The following is a 21,439-nucleotide window of genomic DNA, read 5'->3' as shown; positions in this document are numbered from 1 at the left end:
TAAAATACCACAGTACGGTGCGACAATAGACTTTGAACTGTAGCATTTCTCAACTTGTTTAACACAATGACTATTTTTCTCCATCTGTATCTCATACACCTGGTTTGTGAATCATCCTTTGGGCATATGCACTGGATTAGAATTTCATCCACCTTTCATCAAAGGTGGGGAACAGATAGGAAAGTGTGCCAAAGGAAGAAAGAAAAGAGTAAATTTGATGCAAGCAGCAAATAGGGTGGCTGTATGGAAGTTTGAGGTGAGTGTCACAACTCTCTTCTTATGCAAAACACTAGTAATGCCACATATTAAAGCCTCAACCCGTGGCTGTCCTACAGTGGGGTCGGAGGGATGGGCCCTGCCGACCACATCACTAGTCCACAACCTCACTGCAAGACTTCTCCCACAACGCAGTGATGGCGCTTCTGAGAATGAGAAACAGGACTCCAAAAAGTACAGGTTTTGGACGTTTATTAAGACTTTTCCTTGTACACAACCTGTACTAAATCGCATGGGTGTTGAGGCTTCTTATAATGAACAGAATCACAGATACACAGGAAAACCTGAAGGAGGTTGGAGGAAGCCTGCATTTAGTAGAAACTGTGGGGTAAAGATGAATTCTGTAACTCACAGTTAGATAAACTCCTCCCCAATGGAGTGTTAGAGAAAAGTGGGGATCCACAGAGTGGTTTGTCTAGGATAATGGCATGGGGTAATAACTCTAACTCACATCACAATATAGGAGGGCTGTTTTCCATGGACCCTGGCTACACTGGGCATAATACTTGCAGATATGGGGGACTGGTGGCATCAGTGGGCCTGGATTTATGTGTAATTCTAGTCTTTCTTGCTTGGGACACAGCATTTTGTGAGGAAAAAACCCGAATATTTTTCAGCCCCAGGATTGTGGTTTTCAGTCTCTTAGCATATGGGAGTGGAGGGAGGGACAAGCTTTATCCCAGAAGCAGCTCTTGGTTTTCAATGGATGTCCTATTTTCTTCCTAAGGCTTTCCAGCTGCATTGACTTCAGGCATGAGGAGGTCAAGTGATTCACTCAAGCACCCAGTGAAACAGACCAGCTGGGACTTGAACTTGGGGACTTTGCCGGCGCATATTCCTTGCCCTAGTCAGTCAAGCGCTCTGCTTCCTGGTTCAGCTGCCTCCGTGTTTGCACCACGCAGCTCGCAAGCTGTGTCTGCCGCAGCCTGTCCTCCGGCTGTCTCCGCTCAGGACTGGAATCAGAAGCGTGTTACAGGTCAAGTCTGAACGTTCTGGCAGCGCATGCGAGGCAGATTGCTCCATGCCTGCTCAAAGCATACAGTGTCTGGCGAGAGCCAGATTGAAGATAGCTAAATTCACATGCCAAGATTCCAAAAGGAAAAACTTAGCTCACATTTTTCCCTTGCACGGGGATTTTTCTTCCCCTCCGTTCTCCCCTTTTCTTTTTTTTCTTTCTGAAAAGGGAATCCCCATGTTTACACATTGAAATCCAAAATGCACAAGTGATCAGTTCACAGCTCTGTGACCCATGAACATCTGTGGCCTGGGTGTTCCTGGGAATCAGCAGTGCTGGGAGCCGGGAGTCAAGCCCGCCCACCCTCTGCAGAAAGGAATTCTCAAGTGAGTGAAACTGTCCGTGAGCGGGGAGCCCTCGGGCCCAGTGCTCCTAGTTCTGCTTTTCCAGGGGCATGTCTGCACTCGACTTCACCTGGTTTATGAGCTGTATATGACTTTCTTTTTTTGGGATGGGGCCATCTGAAATGCCTCACAGGAAGTAGGACATGAATCTTCATTTTGCCTTTAAGAAAAATAAAACTCTACAATCTGAGATGGGTAAACTCGGTGTGATCTGTTTATCCAGAAACAAGAACCTCTCTGTGTCCTTTCAGGAGAGAGAAAAATCTAGAGATAAACATATTTACTTTGACATCTCTCTCTGAGGACTTATGCAACTGAAACCAATAGGGCCTCCTGTGGGGAAGGGGACCCCACAGCCACCAGCCTGAGGAGAGCCACATGGGGAGGGGGCTCCAGTGTGGCAGGTGACACTGGGTGTGGCTGACTGTGCCTCCTCGACACTGTAGGTTCTAGGACAGTAGATGGACCCTGACTATATCAACATCTTAAAGTTTTAATTTGGTAGATACTCAAAAGTTAATCAAACCCTCAATGGAAAAAAAGTGTGTGATGAATTTGCATCTCCCATCTGGACCTTGATCCCCTCTTCTGGAACTGAGGGAATGGACTAGCTAACTGCTGAGCCCCACAGCAGCTGTAAGGGTCTGTGATTTCAGGCTGGCTTTTCTCCTACTTGGAGGTTTGTTCCTCTGCTCTAACTTTTCTGCTGTGATCTTGGTGTAATGGGCTGCATTGTGTCCCCACAAAATTCATATGTTGAGGTCCAACCCCCAGAACCTCAGCATGTGGCTGTAATTTAAGATAGGATCTTTTAGAGGTAATCAAGTTAAAATGAGCTCTGTAGTGTGGGCCTTAGTCCAATATGACTGGTGTCCTTATAAAAAGGAAATTTGGCCCAGCCAGAGTGGCTCAGTGATTGAACATTGATCTATGAACCAGGAGGTCACAGTTCCATTCCTGGTCAGGGCATATGCCGGGGTTGTGGGCTCGGTCCCCAACATGGGGCATGCAGGAGGCAGCCAATCAATGATTCTCTCTCATCTTTGATGTCTCTATCTCTCTCTCCCTCTCTCTTCCTCTCCGAAATCAATAAAAATTTTTTTTTAAAAAAGAGGAAATTTGGACACAGATATGAGCATGACAGAGAATAGTCCTTGTGAAGAGAGAGGGAGGAGCCAGCCATGGACAGGCCAAGGCGAAAGGCCTCAGTGGAAACCAGCCTGCTGACACCTTGATCTCAGACTTCGTGCCTCCTGCACCGTGAGAAAATAAATGTTTATTGTTTAAGCCAGTTTATGGAACTTTGTAATGACAGCTCCCGTAAACTAATACACAGGGTCACACCACAATGACTTGTGTGTGAAAGAAGTTCCATGTGTTTTCCTTAACAGACTCTTAATCTTGATTTTAGCTAAAATAGTCTTTGCTTTTGCAGAATGTTCAAAATACTTTTTTTAAAATCGGTTTCTTTGTCATCAGATGTGAAGTAAATCATTTTAGTAAAATGAATCCTCTTTCTTTTTACTTGAAGGGAATTTCACAATTTTGATCCACAGAACAATTTTTCTGAATGGCTGTGGCTCATCATTTTGCCTTTTACAAAATACTGCCAACATCAATAAAATTAATCTAAAGCCAAATAGTTCACTGGATCAACCCACAGATAACAGGACAATTTATAAAGAACTTCAGACCAAACAAGCAACTCCAGAGGGGGTGTAGTCCAGGTTTTGTTTAGTACTTTTGCCTTTCAAGTTCATGCAGAGTTAAACATCACATGACTGGGCTACAGAACAACAAATTGAGTGATAAAGAAAGGTAACCATGCATCATTTTGCGGTTTAAGACTCTCAGAGATTCTTACTTGAAGTAAAGCATGTGATGACCAAAATGGATTTCTCTTTCATTTCGTACCAAGATTTCTATTCTTTTCATCTACAAAGTAGTCACGTGTATTTGGTATGTAGTTGGAATTCAGTATCAGAAAGCACGGGGATTTCTCTCTCTGTAAGCTTCCTTTGATGCAGCAGTGAAATTTCTGAGGGACAGCATTTCTGGATCAAAACAGCTCACTTGGGAGGTGAGGATCACCAGCTTTTGAGGCTCCACACATCTGAGAAAGAGATCAGCAGGTGGCACATCCCTGCTTTCCCAGTCATCGCCAACTTGCTCAGAGGTTGACACCTAACCAACCGGCGGGCACAGCAATCCAGTCAGCAGCTGTTTAGTGATTTATATACACAATGAGATGAATGAAAGACTAGCTTAATTTTTTCAGCCAGTTTTTTTTTTTTGGTGTCATCTAATTGTAAGAATGAGAGTCTACAGATTTTTAAAAATACATCTTTCTAAAATATGACATCTTGAAGAAAAAAGCTTGGCCAATTAAAGAGACTGAGCAACTGCAGGCACTTTTATTCCAGGTATCCACAGAATGGAAAAAATGTCAACTTATTTATATTCATTTATTTACATGGGTAATGAATAACTTAAGGAATACTTCATCTCAAACACAGATTGCTTTTATTTCAGCTCAGCTCATGTTTCAGTCCCATATATATTTTTCAGTTTCCATCAATGTCAAACACCATTTTTTTCATTCTTCTTTAAAAAAAAAAGATTTACAAGCACTTTTACGGCACTCAAGGAAAGTGGGCTGCAGGTTCATAATAATAATTTTCCTTTTAAAAAACATCCATCAGACCAAAATAAAATCATTTTAATTAACTCCTTCCTGAGTAACTAAAACCTTGGAATGTGCTGAAAGGTTATAATAAATAAGGCAGTCAAAGATCAACCAGCTTAAAATGTATTTTTTAAATTAAACTATGTAAAATGTACAATATATTTCATGAAGTACAAACTGTGTTGGGCACAGGGCCAAAGAAATGTTGTCATGTGTGCCAAATATACTGATGAAGTGCTTTGACTTTACGGACCTAAAGGCTGTTTGTTGCGACAAAATAACATTAAGGCCCTGCAAGTCAGTCAGTCAGCATCTTTTGTTGTGATGCTATAATGATCACTGCTGACAAATGCCTTTGAACACACAGGCAGAAGTGGTCCTGTGAACTTGAACTCGGAGATACGTTTGTCAAATGGCCAATTGTCCCACTGTCCTGACGAGAGCAGAGAACTCTCAGCCAACTCAACTGTATTTTCAGAGGGTGAGATGGCACAGTGTGTAAACTAATTATCATTCTCTCTATGCAGTTTCATAGAAATGGCTCACAACGTACCAGGCGGCGTTCTTGTTCTTGTTTTGAGAAGCGTAACTGTTCTTCGGGTTGCTTTTTAAAGTATATCTAATGGCAGGGCTCTGGTCTCTCTAAATGGGACAAAGGATTCTTCCTCTTCACTTAGAATTGACCACAGTTCTACATTCCCCTTAATCACTTCGCTGCCCCAGTTCTCTGAGGCCGAAAGGAGGCCCACGAGTGGCCAAATGCTGGACTTTGTGCCTCTGCGGTCCCAGCCTTCACCGGACTCCTGCGGGTGGGGCCTTCTTAATGCATCTCATGATAAAGTAGCTTTAGTGCACACTTGACAGGTTCCAAATGACTTGCTTTATATCTTGGCAACTGTCCAATTTTAGTGAACAGAAAAAACACACAATTCTATAGAGACTTGTTGGTTTCTGAAAGGTAGAAAATGTGTAGCTTGTGTAAAGTCAGAGTCTTATTTACTATTAACTATTCCCAACTCACACTCTGCTAGTGCTCTTGAAGGGCTGGCTCTAGGGGAGAAAAAGTGAAGGAGATAAAATTTGTGGCCTGTGTCCTGCCCGCCACCACCACCTGCACCCCTGCGTCTCAGCCTAGGAGAACATGGGTTTTTCAGTGGAGGAGGGGCAGTTAAAGACGAAAACATTTCAGAATCTAAGACATAGGCTTCTAATGACTGAACTCAGGCCTCATGGATAGCCGGCAGGTGATGGGAGTGGGATGGGGAGGAGATATTTTGGAGACACGACACTGCCCGACATCTACTCAGATGGCTTGGGGAACAGACACCTACTCATAAAACTGGCCAAGCCGTCTCTTCCCCAAAGCTCTTGCTTCTCCTCTTCTTGCTATCTTAGGAGGGTTCTCAGCAGTGAGCTGCTTCCAGAAGAAATGGGACCATAGTTTCCCTGCCACCAGCACACAACTCAGGACCCCCTTTTACCAAAAACAGGCACCTCTTAAGGGGCTAGAAGGTGAAAGATACCAGCTACTCTGAGACCCCACTGGCCAGGGGTGTGCCTGATAGATGGTGCATTGCCTGTGGTCAGACTTAGAACTTCTACTACAGGTTAAATGTCAGAGCCAAACTGGTTCCTGGGTACGGAGTTAAAACAATGCTGGGGAGAAATCCACTTCATACTGGGTGCAAAGGCAGGGCTGTCCCCTTTTCCTATGCCACACAACCTCCAGGGCTGATTTGTCTTGCCTACACTCCTCCATACCCAGCAGATAAATTCTTTTCCCTGCCATGCTACTTTGAAATCTGTCAGAATGGTGCTTGGACATGGAATGTCTGAATGGAACTTGCCATGCACTTTGACCTTGCAAGATACTCAAGGCTCTGGGCTGGATGGGGGTGTGGCACAAGCTGACTGGCCCCTTCAGAGATAACAAGTGCGCTGCTCTTGATGAAAGTGTCTCCTGAGATGGACCAGAGGCAGAATCCTGCCCATGTGGGTAGAGACCACTAACCCAGGGGCATCCTCTCTTTTGAAGTCCTGATCTGTCCTACCTTCTCCTCTTAGGTCCTTCTGGAGTGGATTCCCTGGTCTCTGAAGTGGTTTTGTATTTCTAGCGACATATACAAGTCTGGATGTTTCCTACCACTGAGGTAATATTTCTACAAGTCATCTTACAAATGATAAGTTATTGGGCTATGGGCTATATTTTCCCCCTTCTCTCATTGAACTGGAGGGAAAAAGCTATTTTATGATGAGATGCCTTGTGATGGAGTCATCTTAGCATAAGAAGGAGGCCAGGAGCCAGAAAAACACAGAATAAAATTAAACAAATAAAACCCGCAAAACCGGGCATCTCCCAATGACCCCCAACCTGTGGGAATGTTTTGTTCTTTTTAATGCAGCCGAGCATTAATTTAGTCCCTTCAAGATTTTTCTTCCCCAAACAACGACAACAAATCTTTCTGGAAAAGAGAGATAAAGCCACTGGAAGCGACACAGGCTGGCAGCATCACCTCTTATAAATATCTTCGAGCCACTTCTCGTCATCCTGTTCCTCGTCGCCAATGGGCTCCTCGGTTTCCAGCGGAGATGGGATGAAGAACTGGGGCCTCAGAGGGGGCTGGCTGACCTGTGACTTCAGTCCGAACTTGCGCTTCAGCAGGTGGAACTGCTCTTTGACGTAGTGGTAGAACTCGTACTCGTACCTCATTCGCTGGTAGAGAATCTGCACGGCCTCGGGGGAGGGGACAGTTTTCCTCACGGTCACAGTCATGTTTCCAAGTTTCCTGTGCTCTGCAAAAGAACCGAGGTGCACATGAGCAATCGTCTGTGATGCTTTAGCTTAAAAGGAATAATGGTGAGGCCTTGTGTGACCTGCATAATCCTGGCAGCTCCGAAAGAAACTCAACAGACAAGGAATAGAAGGGAAATGCGTTTCCAACAATATTTGGAAAGATTTCACCATATTCTAGGTATTAGTATCAACGTTAGTGGACGGAACATAAACTAACATCCTTTTCATGAGCTATGCAATTTGACCACAATTCAATTGTTAACTCAAGTTATACATTCTTTGAACAGCAAAAATCTACCCATTTTTTCATCTTTTATTTCCTGTTATATCTGGGAAGGGTGTTGCTTTCAGAAGGAAGCACAGACAAAAGCTGTCTCCCCACTTTCTAATCATCTTGTTTTTTTATCTTAAAATATTGACAACTATGAGTGATAATTTAATTTGATGCAAACCCACTTGCATTTTACTACTCCAAAGGCATTTGTCAAGAAAAACAAAGGAAAGACTGTTAGATTCCTTAAATGCAATTGTACATTTTCAGTGGTTATTTTTTTATAGTGGTAAAATCTATAACTAAAATTTGTTTAATTTTATATTGATGCTGAATAACATGTTATATATGTGATATATATATATATTTATATATTTATCAAAATTTTAACCATTTTAAAGTGTACATATTGGTGGCATTAATTATATTCAGAATGCTGTGCCACTGTCCCCACTATTGCCACATCCTTTCATCACTCCGCACAGAAACTCTGTACCCATTAAATGTTAACTCCCTATACCCCTCCTCTACCTGCTCCTCATTCTGTCTATGAATCTGCCTATTCTAAATACGCATATAAGTAGAATCATACAATATTTGGCCTTTTGTGTCTGGCTTTTTCACTTAACATAATGTTTTCAAGATTCATCCATGTTGTTGCATGCATCAGTACTCCATTCCTTTTTATGGCTGAACAATATTCCATTGTATGGTTAGTTATGCCACAATTTATTTATCCATTTACCCATTGATGGCTACTTGGGTTTTTTCTACCTTTTCATTATTGTGAAAAGTGGTGCTATGATCATTTGTGTATGAGTATTTGTTTGAGTCCCTATTTTCAGTTCTTTTGGGGATATACCTAGGAGTGGAATTGCTGGCTCATATGGTAATTCTGTTTAACTTTTTGAGGAACTACCAAACTGTTTTTTCTCAGTGGCTGAACTACTCTACATTGTATGAAGATTCCAATTTCTCCAAATCCTCTTCTACAATAGTTAGTTTCCATTTTCTAAAAAAATTATAGCCATCCTAGTAAGGGTGAAGTGGTATCTCATTGTGGTTTTGATTTTTCATTTCACTAATGACTAAAAGTGCAGAACATCTTTTTATGTGCTTATTGGCCATTTATATGTCTTGTTTGGAGAAATGTCCATTCAAGTTCTTTGCCTTTTTTGAACTGGATTATTTAATTTTTTTATTGAGTTATAGGAGTTTTTTTTTTACATATTCTGGACATTCTACATATATATCAGGTATATGATTTGCAAATACTTTCTCTCATTTTGTAGGCTGTCTTTACCCTGTTGACAGTTTTCTTTGATGCACAAAAAATTTTACTTTAATTAAGACCAATTCATTTACTTTTTCTTTTGTTACCTATACTTTGATGTTATATTTAAGAAACCATTGCAAACTCAAGAACGTATAGATTTGCCATATATTTTCTTTTATCATCTTATTTTATTTAAAACTTTTGTCATCAAATTTGATAGGCACATTATTTAGTGATTATGGCTCCAAATGCCTGTTTCCAAAATCAGATTCATGCAACAGGACAAAAATGTCATTTTTTTCTTAATATATTTTATTGATTTTTTACAGAGAGGAAGGGAGAGGGATAGAGAGTTAGAAACATCGATGAGAGAGAAACACTGATCAGCTGCCTCCTGCACACCCCTCACTGGGGATGTGCCCGCAACCAAGGTACATGCCCTTTACCGGAATTGCACCTGGGACCCTTGAGTCCGCAGGCCGACACTCTATCCGCTGAGCCAAACTGGTTAGGGCAAAACTTGTCATTTTTGAGGATATCTGAGATACTTTCTGAAACTTCCAATAGAAGTGCTAAAGAAGGAATTTTAAAAAGTTATCTGAGTAGTAACAGCCTCATTGAAATAAGGACATTGCTTTTCAAATGGAGTCTCTTAAAAGGCATAATACACATTTTCATATATCAGTTCTAGAATTGTTGTTAAAGAACTTAGCATAGTCTTTCCTAAAATAGGTTTGTGAGAGAACATTTTATAATGTCTGTCTTCTCTGCTATAGATATTAACTATAGCTAATCTGAGGCAAGACATGTTCATAGGCTTTAAATATAGACATCCCCTTTGTGTTTTTAAAATCCAGAGTTTAAAAACATTATAGTAAAGACAGACAAGGCACAAAAAGTGTTAAGTTAAACATTGAGAAGCACAAGAAAAATAATATACTCATTTCCATATTTCTACAATCCTTCTTGGAGCACTCTATAAATTGTGTGGGGTTCTTTTTTCTCACATCAGAAAAAATAAAGATTACTGTGATTTTAGAATATATCCCACCAAAATTCAGATGTGCTCAAGTCTCTCCCTTCCTATAAAATAAAAGGCTAATATGCAAATCGACCGAATGGCGGAATGACCGGTTGCTATGATGAGAACTGACCACCAGGGGGCAGACGCTCAATGCAGGAGCTGCTCCCTGTGGTCAGCGCACTCCCACAGGGGGAGCACTGCTCAGCCAGAAGCCGCAGCGGCGGTGACAGGAGCCTCTCCCGCCTCTGCAGCAACGTTAAGGATGTCTGACTGACAGCTTAGGCCCGCTTCCTGGACATCCCCGGAGGGCTCCCAGACTGTGAGAGGGTGCAGGCCAGGCTGAGGGACCCCCTCGAGTGGACGATTTTTGTGCACCGGGCCTCTAGTCTTAAATTAAATCCTGGTCTCCATGTCCCCTTTCTTATTTTATCTTCTTTTTCTTTGCTCCATCACAACCAAACTTCTAAAAGAGTTATCTGAATTTGTTACCATAAAATTTCAACTTAAACACATGACTGAACTCATCAAAACCTGGTTTATGTTCCCTCAATACCTCATGCAAATTACTCTTGCTTCCTTGCTGATAATTCAGTGAGCATTTCTCATGACTTCTATCTCTTCTTAGCATGACATCACAACACTGTTGGCCACAGGCTCCATCTTGAAACTAGCTCTTCTCTGGCATCTGTAATAGCATTTCCCTGGTTGTCCTGGTCTCCTTCTGATTGTCCCCCTTCCGTTCTCTACATCCAGTCCTCTTTTCCTGTCTGTCCTTTAAGTGCCAGTACTTCCCAGGATTCTAGTCTAGTCTTTCTCCCTTCTCCCTTCTTTATTCTCTGAGTGATATCATCCAATCCTCTACCCTTTAGTTTTCATACCACTGTGGACACAAAACCAAAAGTTTATATAAAATAATTATAGCTTTTCTGTCCTTTTGTTTTTCACAGAGCTGACACATTTAATAGGAAGGTTAATGATATTGCCAGAGGGCTATGTCATGGTCTGAAATAGGAGTGCTGCTGGGTGGGGGTAGAAGAGGGCATAGAGGGGATGAATGGAGATGGAAAAAATAAAATAAAAGAGAAATAGAAGAAGCAGAGACTCAGAGTCAACCAAGATTGATGGTGAACACCTATTATGGGTTTGGATTATGCACATCTGAATGTTATTTTATTTAATATTCCCAATAACCCTGTGAGGGGTCATGACCCCTCTTTTGCACATGGGGAGATAAAAGCTCTGGGAGATTAAATGACTTACCCAAGATCACACAGCTAGTAAGTAAATGAGAGAGATGGAATTTGAGTCTGGATTTGCATTCGTGTTGAGGTTTCCACTCACTAAATACTGGGTCCTATAACCAGTGAAGCTTTCATAAGCCTGTAGAAAATGATCCCCTTCATATGGAAAGACTAGAGGGAAGTTTGCCTTGTAGTGTTAGTAGAGAATTTTTCAAGTCACATTTCGAAGACATATGGTTATGTGTCTTGCTGTACAATCATCAGTGCTATGGAAAAGTCATTCCATGGCTAAGTATTTTTGTAAAATGCCAGACTTTCCCTCCAAACAAAACAAAATTACGTGAGCAGTGGAACCCGTCTCTCTCCAGATTGCCATAATAGCAGCTCTACAGGAAGTTGTTAGGGTTTTTTGGAGGCTGTTGTTATTTCAGCCACAAAACAATCATGCTTTAAGAATCTATACTTATGATTAGCAGCCTCGGAGAAGAGAAGTAGCCCTCGGTAGGTGAGCATGTACCGTAGAATATAACAATCAAGAAGTTAAGCCCTCATCCCAGGAGCATCTTTGGAAATGAGCAGGAACTGAGTGTTCAAGGGGCTCATGCCTTTTGTGTGCACAGGTGAGCATTTCAAAAGGAAGAGACAAATACAGAGCTCCTTCCACCCGGGCAGGATGGCAAGCACGCAGCCTGAGATCGGACTGGCAGACTGTGTTATTTGGCCTGTGTGATATTTTTTTTAGAATTTGACTTAGTTGTTGTAAGACTTGGTCTATTTCACATGGAAATCTGGATTTCTGGCTTCTCTCAAAGTGAGGCAATATTCTTCTGGAGCTGAGTATGGCTGTCCCCCTGAGAGAGGCCAGCTTTCTCCATTCTGTCTCCGACTCCAAATGTCAGTTCATTCTTTTATGTTACCTGCCTGGCTGCTACATAAATCTGAGTTTTATGTTTCTGCTCTAAAGGTTTTGAAATTCTGGGTTTCATAAATTTAAGAGTAAGTGCTTGGTGTCAAAATTAAGACTTCAGTTAGGCCTCACTCGTATGTCCAATGTCACCTTCCTTTTTTATCCCCTGAAAATTTTTATTGAATAACTTCTCTGTGCTGACACAGGAGTTATAAGCAGTGACTGGAACATTATCGTCAGCATCATAAGTATTTTTGAGGACTGTGAGATAGCTAATATGCATTTCATCCTCAGAAAACTCCCCGATGAGGTGGGTTCTCTTATTATCACCATTTTACAGATGTGATACCTAGCAACCATGGGGCAGATAGGGAATTTCACTCCAGCTGGTTTGATGGCATCAACATTTCCTCTCCTTGATCAGAAATCCCTAGTGGGGATACCAAATTCAATGGGCTTGTCTTAAATACTCTGCATGGCATTGGGTCTTTTATAACTACTATTTGACTATTTGATCATGTAAGGTCTGTTGTGTGTGTAAGTCTGAGAGGATAGGACAGGTTTACATATTTCAACCAAAAGAAAGAAAATTTTTAGGAGGCCTCAGAGGCATTATCAAACTTCTGAAATTTTTTCCCTGGATGTTTTCCTCAACGTCCCCACCAGTTTCATCCAGCTCTTCTCTTAAAGAAGCTTGCTATGCTGAGAGTGCTCAGGATGGGGCTCATACCCCATTCATCTCTGTGCTTCCTCAGCTCAGCAACTGGGGAAACTCTGCATGTTCATTGAGTGAATGAAATAAACTAACAGAAGGAAGAGAGTGTTATCAGACCCAAAGAAGGCTTGGCTGTGTCTGTGAGGTGCAGACATAGCCAAGTGGGGACAAAGGTAATATCTGAATGTTTTTAATAGAAAATTCCTAAGAGACTCATGAATGTGGGGTCTACCCTCACATCTGGGATTTTTCAGCTCCCACTGGGGTCTATAAATTGCAGTGTTTAGCTTTGGGGTTCAGTTGCCTGTCTGGAGTGAGAGCGTTGGCCATGTCAGGTGCTTCTGCCCCTGGTCTTTAATTAATAAGCACATTTTGATAAAGAGAAACTATGGTTTCAGGATACTTTTGGTCTCCCCCCCCTCCCCAGTTTTCTTATTTACCATTAGGGATTGGGATTGGACAGAGAACATCCTTAATTATTTTCATGATAATTGCAGAAAATTTCCTCAAAGTAGGCACTGGTTTTGAGTTGTGAAATGATCAGAAGGGAAAGCAAACAAACAAAAAACAAAAACCCAACCTCTGATCTTTCTATTTTAATTGCAAAATAAAGATTGTTTTTCCATATAGACATGTCCAAAGTCAGCTGTAGAGTAAGGACTGTGTGGGGACAGCTTCTTCAAGGTTCTGTGCTCTCCCTGAAGAGCAGTTGCAGAGACCCCGCAGAGCCACTGGGGCCCTGAATGGGGATCCTTTTTATACCTCTGACCCCCAATAACATAAAAAATCTGTATTTAGTCACCCAATGCTGGTAGGGAAAAAAACAAAAACAAGAATAAAGCTGAGTTGGGTTAGCTTTCTGCATTATTGAAGCTTTATAGATAGTGGTATAAACAGCTCAAGCCCCCTTACCCCCATCCATCAGAATAGCATCCCCTGCATTTGCATAGAGCTCCCTGGATTAATGTATTTTCACACACACCCTGCTTATCTCACACAGTCCTCACAGCAACCCATTTTACCTACAGATACCCAGAGTTTGAGAGGTCACAGACTGGCTCAAGGTTGTATGACCAGCAAGTTAGTTCTAAGACTAGAAAGTGGGTATTTTGATTCCCAGTCTAGCACCTTTTTGCTACAAATGGAGTGGAAATCTATAACCACCCACTTCTCCCTTTGCTGTGTATATTCTGGCATTAAGGGGATCGGTTGAAAAGAAGGGCTGAGTGTTCTAAGTCACGGGGAATGCTTCGGTACGTCTGGGAGGATCTGGTGAAAAACCTGCAAGCCAGCAAAAATGTTTTCAAACTGAAAGGGGCTGTGTCTTTATTCATTTTTAGTTCCCCAGCACCTAACCTCCTGGCACATAACCCTCTGTAAAGGTTTGTTGATTTGAAACCTATACGTTAAATCCATCTGTAAGAGACTGGATTAACCTAAAGGGCAACTTTTGGTGATGTCTATACATATTTTGTTTTTGCTAAATTATTTTCATAGTTGAGGGTCCTTCTTAAGCAAACTTTCCATTTCTTGGAATGAAATTTCTTTAGGATAAGCTGATATAGGAGTTTAGGATCACAGGTTGCTCTGGACAGGTAGTGGTACTTGCTTTTCTTAGCCATTTCATTGGAGAACACTGTATTATGGTGACAGGTCACTTACACATACTCAGCAAAGCTTAAGAAATACTGTGATAGGGGACATTTGCCACAAACATAAATACCTGAATAGAAAGACACTGCGACCTGGTAGCTGCGGGATTTATGTCACGTGTGCTATTTACTGCAGCCAGTAACGGAAGAAATCCCAACATTGTTGGGCACACAGGTATCTGCCTGACCTAATAATACTGTTCAATCACTTAATTTGCCATCGTTTTGGGTATTTTTAAAATGCTCTTTCTCCATTAGCAAAAGAAAATGTTTCACGAAGAAGTACATTCATTCAGCTCACATGCACTTGACCCACGTGCAAAGGGCTTTGCTGTGGATAAAATGTAAACTGTGGTTCCTTGGCCAGTCTTGAAGGCTCCCCGGTGGAAGGACTTAGGGAAGGACGTTGGGAGAACCCTCAGGGAAAGGACTGCAAAGGAAGAGTCCTACAGCCTCCTGGGAAACACAGCTCCGCCCAGCACCAGGCATACCCATCTGCACGGAATGCATATGCCCGTGGAAGGCGTGCGGGCTCTGGCTCCTAACTCATGGCCCCTCCCAAGCAAACCCTGGGAATTTAACCCTTGAATGCGGTGGTAAATATCATTTACCTGTAACCCGTTTGTATGCAAGATTGAGCAGTGACAAGCATGATGCCCCCAACTTGTCCTCAAGCAGAGGCCATGGACAAAGTTTCTTTACTGCCCAAGATCTGGACATTTTCACAAAAGCGGTGGCTCCTTCTACCTGCATTGACCTTATATTTGGACTGGTTCATAATTTTCAGAACTCTTAAAAGTCCCTTTAATGTAAATAAAAAGGAAATCACAGACCTGCCCCACGAAGTCCCCCTTCCCACCACTCTTCATCTGTCCAACATGCATAATGGAAAAACGATGTAGCCCTGGCTCTGGGTCAAAATAAACAATCTGGAAATACTGTGTAAACCCAGCTGCTGCACCCGAGGACAGAGGCCCCACTTTACGACCTCCGAGATGGTTAACCATATGCAAAGTAACAAAACCTCAGCACCGGCTTGCAGTCGAGGCTGATGCTGGGCCGGTTTCGGCATCCCCTGCCTTGATCTAAGTGAATGCACACTCCATACTGACCAAGCCCCTGCTCCAACAGTCCCAGCTTGTTTGAACCTGGTCCAACAGAGATTATGTGCAAGAAATGAATACAAGTTGAATAACAACCAGAAGAAGTGGGGCCACATTTTACCACTGAAAAAACTAAATATCGTCAAAAGGTAGACATCAACTCTTCAGCTTCAGGGGCGCTGAGTGGTGATCAACCAAGAGGCCTTGCTGTTTTAAAAAAAAATCACCCTGTCTAAAGACTTGTGGTTTACTAATCTCGGGTTAGATTACAGCCAGAAATTTCTAGCACACAAGAGATGCAGCATACTTTCTCAGGTGACAGGTGTGATGAAAGTCAAGGTCGGGTGGAGTGGGGCTGGGGCAGTAGTGAGTGGACGGGAAGCAGAGTCAGTACGCATCCCAGGGCCACTCCTGCGGAGCCCCACACCACGCTGGCTGCTCCCGAAACCGTGTGAACACGATGCTTGTCACAGATAGAGTACACTCATTTCCTGAATTATACAGGGAGGCCACACAGTTCAAACACACGCCGCTCCCGGGCAGCTGCCTGCACCGGAAATGAATGTGTGTCACTGTGGCTCACAGCGATGTGCGGGGCTGAAAGGCCAGCGTTTGATTCGCCACCGGATGATCGATGGCATGTTTAGACCAGCTTCTTGGAGGTATGGCAATTAGGGGAGGGGAGAACAAAAAGCACTTCATGGCTGACTTGGTGCTTGGGGTTGGTAAAGTAAACAGGGGTATTTCCCCTCTCCTTTTTTGCAATCTTCTGTTCAGATCTGGAAACATAAATAATTAAAAAATAAATCAAGCTCACTTTGAATTTCAAGAGAGCCTTTTTCTCTCTGTAGCCAAGTGAAAGTTACATAATTTACTTAAAAAAAAAAAAGCCTGAAAGTGCTAGGCTCCTTTGATACAAGAGAATGAAGCCTTTATAATGCTCCCAATTTGCTTTGATTTTTGGAAGCAGTAGCAGGACACGAGGAGCCAGGGAGAAAAGTGACTGACCTATGTGGGGTGGGTCAGGAGGGCCCACAAAGGACAGGGCAATGTTGCCTTTCAAGGGAAGCCGGCAACCGGCCCCAGAAGGAGGCATGTGCTGTCCAGAAAGAGCGCACAGACGGATCCTAACCTCATCAAATGTCGAGGTGAGGGCACCCCACCAGAGGGGCTTGTAGTTATTGCCTGGGCAATCCACCTCCACAGGACTTGTCCTCAGTGCCCAGATTGCTGGGGCTCAGGGCTGGTCATTAGATATTTTCCTGCCTGGCCTCCCCTTGCTCATTCATCAGCTCTGTGTTGAACACAAAGCATGATTCCAGAAGAAAACTGCTAAGAGCTGAAAACCAGGCTTCCTCCTCAAAGAGAGAAACAAATGCATGACCCTTCCCATCACTTCCCAGGCAATGCATGACCCGGGCTTCCCTGCAACCCCGGAAGGGCTTCTTTCCCAGGAGAGCACCAGAGGAGGGGGCAGACCACAGAGGGGGTGTTGAGGGCCGCCTTTTGTGCCTTTCATAGGGCCAGGTGAACACCTTGACGGACAAACTGAATGTGCAATGAATCACCTGGGGAGCCGACATGGCAGAGCCCTGGAACCTGCATTTCAAAAATTCCTCACCCAAGGATATGTTTAAAGAGAGGGGAGAGAGAGAGAGAGAGAGAGAGAGAGAGAGAGAGAGAGAGAGATCAGCTGCCTCCCATGCACACACAGACCAGGGATCAAACCCTCAACCTAGATATGTTCCCTGACCAGCAATTGAACCACAACCTTTTGGTGTATGGGACTAGCTTCAACCAAATGAGGACACTCTCCCACACCCCCACACCTGCCCCTTGGTTGGAACCTGCATTTTTAATGAGCTGTCCAACCAAACTCAGGTGCTTACTTAGAATTCAACATGAGAACAATCACCCTCCTATTAGCATTATTTATCAGCAGGGTTTGAAGAGGCACCAGAGCGCATCCCCTGCTGTTAGACAGTCTGTTCTGGGAGTAATCAGCCCCCCTGGGTTTGGCTGCTCCAGCTCCCCTGCTCTCCCTGCTGCCCTGGTTCACTGGTCAGAGAGAACCTACTCCTGTTTATTTTCTCCCCAACTTTGGCACCAGGACCCAAATCATCAAGAAGCTGGTCTATTTCTTCGAGAGTGTATAATACCCTGACTACACACGCAGGCTTTCCCTGACATAGCTTTTGCCGTTACAATACTGGCTTGGGCATGGCGATGGTGATGCCAGGGCGTTCATTTTCACAGCAATCAGTGGACCAAACATTTCTGTTTGATAATATCTACGTCAGAAAAAAACCTTGTTGGAAAGGCTTACTAGTAGGGGACATTATTAACAACATGTATTTCTTTGTTGGAAATACATTTTTTTATTTGAAATCATCACTGAGAAATGTGTTTTTGCTACTTTTCATACTTTGGCTACCTTATTTGGAATCAAAAGTGGAGGCCCTTACCAATCATTGATGAGGGCATCCTGATCAAATGCATTGATTTGAACAAAAAAGACCAAGAGATCTGTCCAGTAACTCTGTCCGAATTTCTGTGGCACCTGACAATCTCATAAGCTTTGCTTATACTTCACATGCAGGATTCTCCTTCTTTCTATTCCTCACAGCAGGCCTAGGCTGCGTCTCTTACTCTTACACTTACACACACACACACACACACACACACACACACACACACACACCTCCTTTGAGGGGAAGAGGCCCTCTCCGGGAATCACACTGTGATCTCTATGTCTAGCCTTGATGATGTGGAAGCCAATTGCTGACACCCACAGTCACTCTGAGCACTTCACAGATGGTGACATGCCCACCGGACAGTTCTTTGTCTCATTTTTTTTTATGTTGCTCTTATTTTTTTTTTTTGCTCCAGGATTTCAGGTAGATCAAGCTACCTATCTTGTGTAAAGGGTTATCATAAAGCTTTTGGACAGTTTATAAGCTTTTAGCTTTAAGTCTTAATTCTTAGGAAAGTCACTTAATTTAAAAATTCATTTTTTCTGGTTATGATGCATATAAATACCTACATACCATATATACACATATATAGATGGTAATGTTTTTGCAAAAAGATTAAGAAGATGAAATGACTTTAAGTCAAGCCACATTTATTCCTGTAGTAATGTATTTCCTTCTAGTCTTTTTTTAATTTATGTACATGAATTATAAAATAGATCCCTGCTACACTGTTTCTTTAGTTTTATATTCTTTTAAAACGTAACTGATGGTAAGCATTATATTTTCCTATAGCATTAATTATTCCAAGTCATATTGTGCAATGTGCTTTAATGTGCTCCATTCTATGGACAACTCCAGGCCACACAGCCAGTTTGCTCTTAGATAATTGAGTTGTTTTTCCATTTCTATGACGCCAGATAATATGAGATAAGCATCCTTGTTCATAAGTGATCATGTGCCTTTTTGCTGGTCTCCCTAAGATAAATGGCAACTTTAGATATTGAGTGGTGACTCTTCTTCACATAGCTGATAAGGTTTTTAGTTCTGACAGCTTTAAGACACAATTTCTTTTGTCAGAGATCCTGAAATTTGCATATGCAATTTTCCTAAATTTTAAGATACTATCTTTAACGCTACATGATGTCAATCTAACTATAACCTAGTTTACCTAATCTTTAACATGCACAGGGCTTTTGGAGATCCTATATCTACTGTCTATAGTACCGCACTTAATATGGGGATATAGTTGTTTATAAAACGTTTTGTGCACAACAATTTTAGTAAATTATACCATGTGATGACAGTAATGACAGCAATTAAATAGCTCCTCATTCTTACAGTCCATGTACTAGGTACTCAGAACTCAGAACTGGCTACCACAGAACCTAGGTTTTTCTTTTTTATAGTTCATTCTGGATACATTTAACAGGATGTAGCTATCTCATTGTTCTTGTTGTTTTAATATTATATTTATCACAATGATCAGTCTTGATGAGTGAACCAATGGTGAGTCCCAAGAGCCAGCAACTTGGATGTTGTCTCTGGAATGTTAAACATGGTGAGATTTTGATAAACCCTTGAAGGGCTTTGAAGGAAGTAACTGTTCATGGAGGCCAAACATGGAGATAAGTGAGATATTTAACCTCTTGTGCAGGCATTAAGAAGTTAAGTTCATAAGAGGTGCTACTCAAAATAACCATTCCCAAGTCAGGAAAGTGTGAAATGAAGTTCCAAGGATGCTGTCACTTTCACAGGGAGGGTTTGTAATGATACTTTAAAATTAAATTTTACTTTATCTGGCAACCTATAGCATGCTGCTAGTACCAGGTTTTAGGAAATTATAAATTAACAGCCCCACTACCTCCTCCTTCTTTCCCTGTTAGACATCAGATTTTCAATTGCTTGCTCTATAACACAGTGTGATCTAAGATCACATCCGGAGTGCTTTGCTTTAAACAAAACCCTAAGAAAGAATAATGAGATGAAATTGTCCATTTGTATTGGGTGGGGGACATTTTTTTACTTAAAGAAAGTCTGAAATTGACAGACAAATGCTAGTAGATGCTAAGACCGTCAGGCACCCATGCCTGGGTACCTGACTACTACTTTGGAGAACAGTGGTAAATGTTTGATATGCACATTTAAATACTGTAAAGATGTTACAGACATATTAAAGTTTACAAATGTAATCTGGGAAGAAAAAAAAAACAATTTTTTTAACAATAAGTTTTTAAAAGGCTTGGTTGTGGTATAAACTTGAGTTTGTGACTGAAACGTGCCCTATAAAAGATATAGGGGAATAGAAGTACAAGTTTCTAAGAGAACACATTTAAATGATTAATTGCCTTTGGGCAGCAGTTGCTATTAGAAATAGAAATAGGGGAGGAGTGTTTTATTAAGGGAGAATAGAAATAGGGGGAGGGGCATTTCATTAAGGTAGACTAGAAATGTAACCTCTTCTGATGAGAAAAATTAAGTTTTTTTTCAACCTTTTGACATATGAAAGAAAAAAAATGGGAGGGGCGTTGACACATCAACAGTAAGCTATATGTGAAGGTTTTTGGGGGTGGCGTCTTGAGCTGAACATTCATGGCCAGTGGCTGTGAGAAGCTGCAGAACCCCACATGGGATGTTAGACGGAGGGGGGAGGACAGATTGCCAGGAACATGTATATGCCACCCAAGCCAGAAAGTGTGCAGTTGTGCACCAGCCTTCCTCTTAGGTAAGATGGGGGGCGGGGGGTGGGGCGGTGTGAGGAGTTGCTTAAAAGGAAAGTCTCCCAATGCTGGAAAGACTATGGCTTAGAAGCAGCCAAGAAAGAGGTGCCACTGTTTTCAAAAATGTGCTCAGAGCACATCATTCGGTTCTATCGGGATTGGTTCACTTTAGAAACAGTTGTCAAGACAGGTCAGGGCGGGGACAGGAGAAAAGGTTAATTTCTATGACATTCAAGGCATTCTTTAAATATCTCTTCAAAGGATGGAAAAATCAAAGATATTTGAAGAAAAGTCAACAAACAGAAGAGCTATAACCCATTACATCTCAGTTTTATTGGAGCATGAAATGAAGTTTCATGACGTCCTAAAAACAACAACTTAACTACATAAAATTGAATACATAGATTGGCATTAAATCCATACCATATTTTAAAATTTCATTTTGATATAATCATAGAAACTGGTTTTAAATCATACACAGAAAGACATTTTAAAAATTTCAAGTTTCTCCTACATTCTAGCAAAACCATGCATAGACAGGCTGGTTGATTTATGACTTTCCAGTAACATTTACTCTCTAATGGCTTTTACCAAATGGTTTATTTACTTGGTCCACGCTGAGGTAACCTCCTGGCTGGCCTGTCTGCAATCGTTACAGCTCAGAGTCTAAGGGACTGAGTCCCCTCACTAACTCATCTCTGGAGTTTCTGTGGGGACTGTGGGTTCTCACACAGATAAATAGGACTTCAAGGTTCAGTTTTAAAACGTCCCTTCTTTCCCATCATTTCTCTTTGGAGAAAAGAGAAAATCATTGACAATTTCTGATCCACTGAATCATGTAAAGTGGCCAAGGTGCCGGGTCTTTGCTAACTTTATGATTCTGTTTCTCCTTTTTTTTTCTTGTCTTCACTTGCCAACTTCCTCTCATGGATTACAAAAATGAA

General features: G+C 42.0%; 1 protein-coding gene across 1 annotated transcript in view; it reads right to left on the bottom strand.

Annotated features, from left to right (window-relative positions):
• Positions 1 to 451: 451 nt before the first annotated feature.
• The window catches only part of UST (uronyl-2-sulfotransferase), a 280,713-nt gene continuing 259,725 nt past the window's right edge, over positions 452 to 21,439 (bottom strand). Inside the window, exons 8-9 of the mRNA XM_005884691.2 lie at positions 6,835 to 7,114; positions 452 to 1,229 (exon numbers count right to left, since the gene is read on the bottom strand). Coding sequence (XP_005884753.1) covers positions 1,121 to 1,229; positions 6,835 to 7,114 — 389 coding nt within the window. The 3' untranslated portion in view covers positions 452 to 1,120. The remainder of the gene's footprint in view (positions 1,230 to 6,834; positions 7,115 to 21,439) is intronic.

The sequence above is a fragment of the Myotis brandtii genome, unplaced genomic scaffold, assembly GCF_000412655.1.
Source record: "Myotis brandtii unplaced genomic scaffold, ASM41265v1 scaffold847, whole genome shotgun sequence".
Classification (NCBI taxonomy): domain Eukaryota; kingdom Metazoa; phylum Chordata; class Mammalia; order Chiroptera; family Vespertilionidae; genus Myotis; species Myotis brandtii.
The sequence above is the reverse complement of the archived record's forward strand: the minus strand, read 5'-3'. Positions and strand labels throughout refer to the sequence as shown.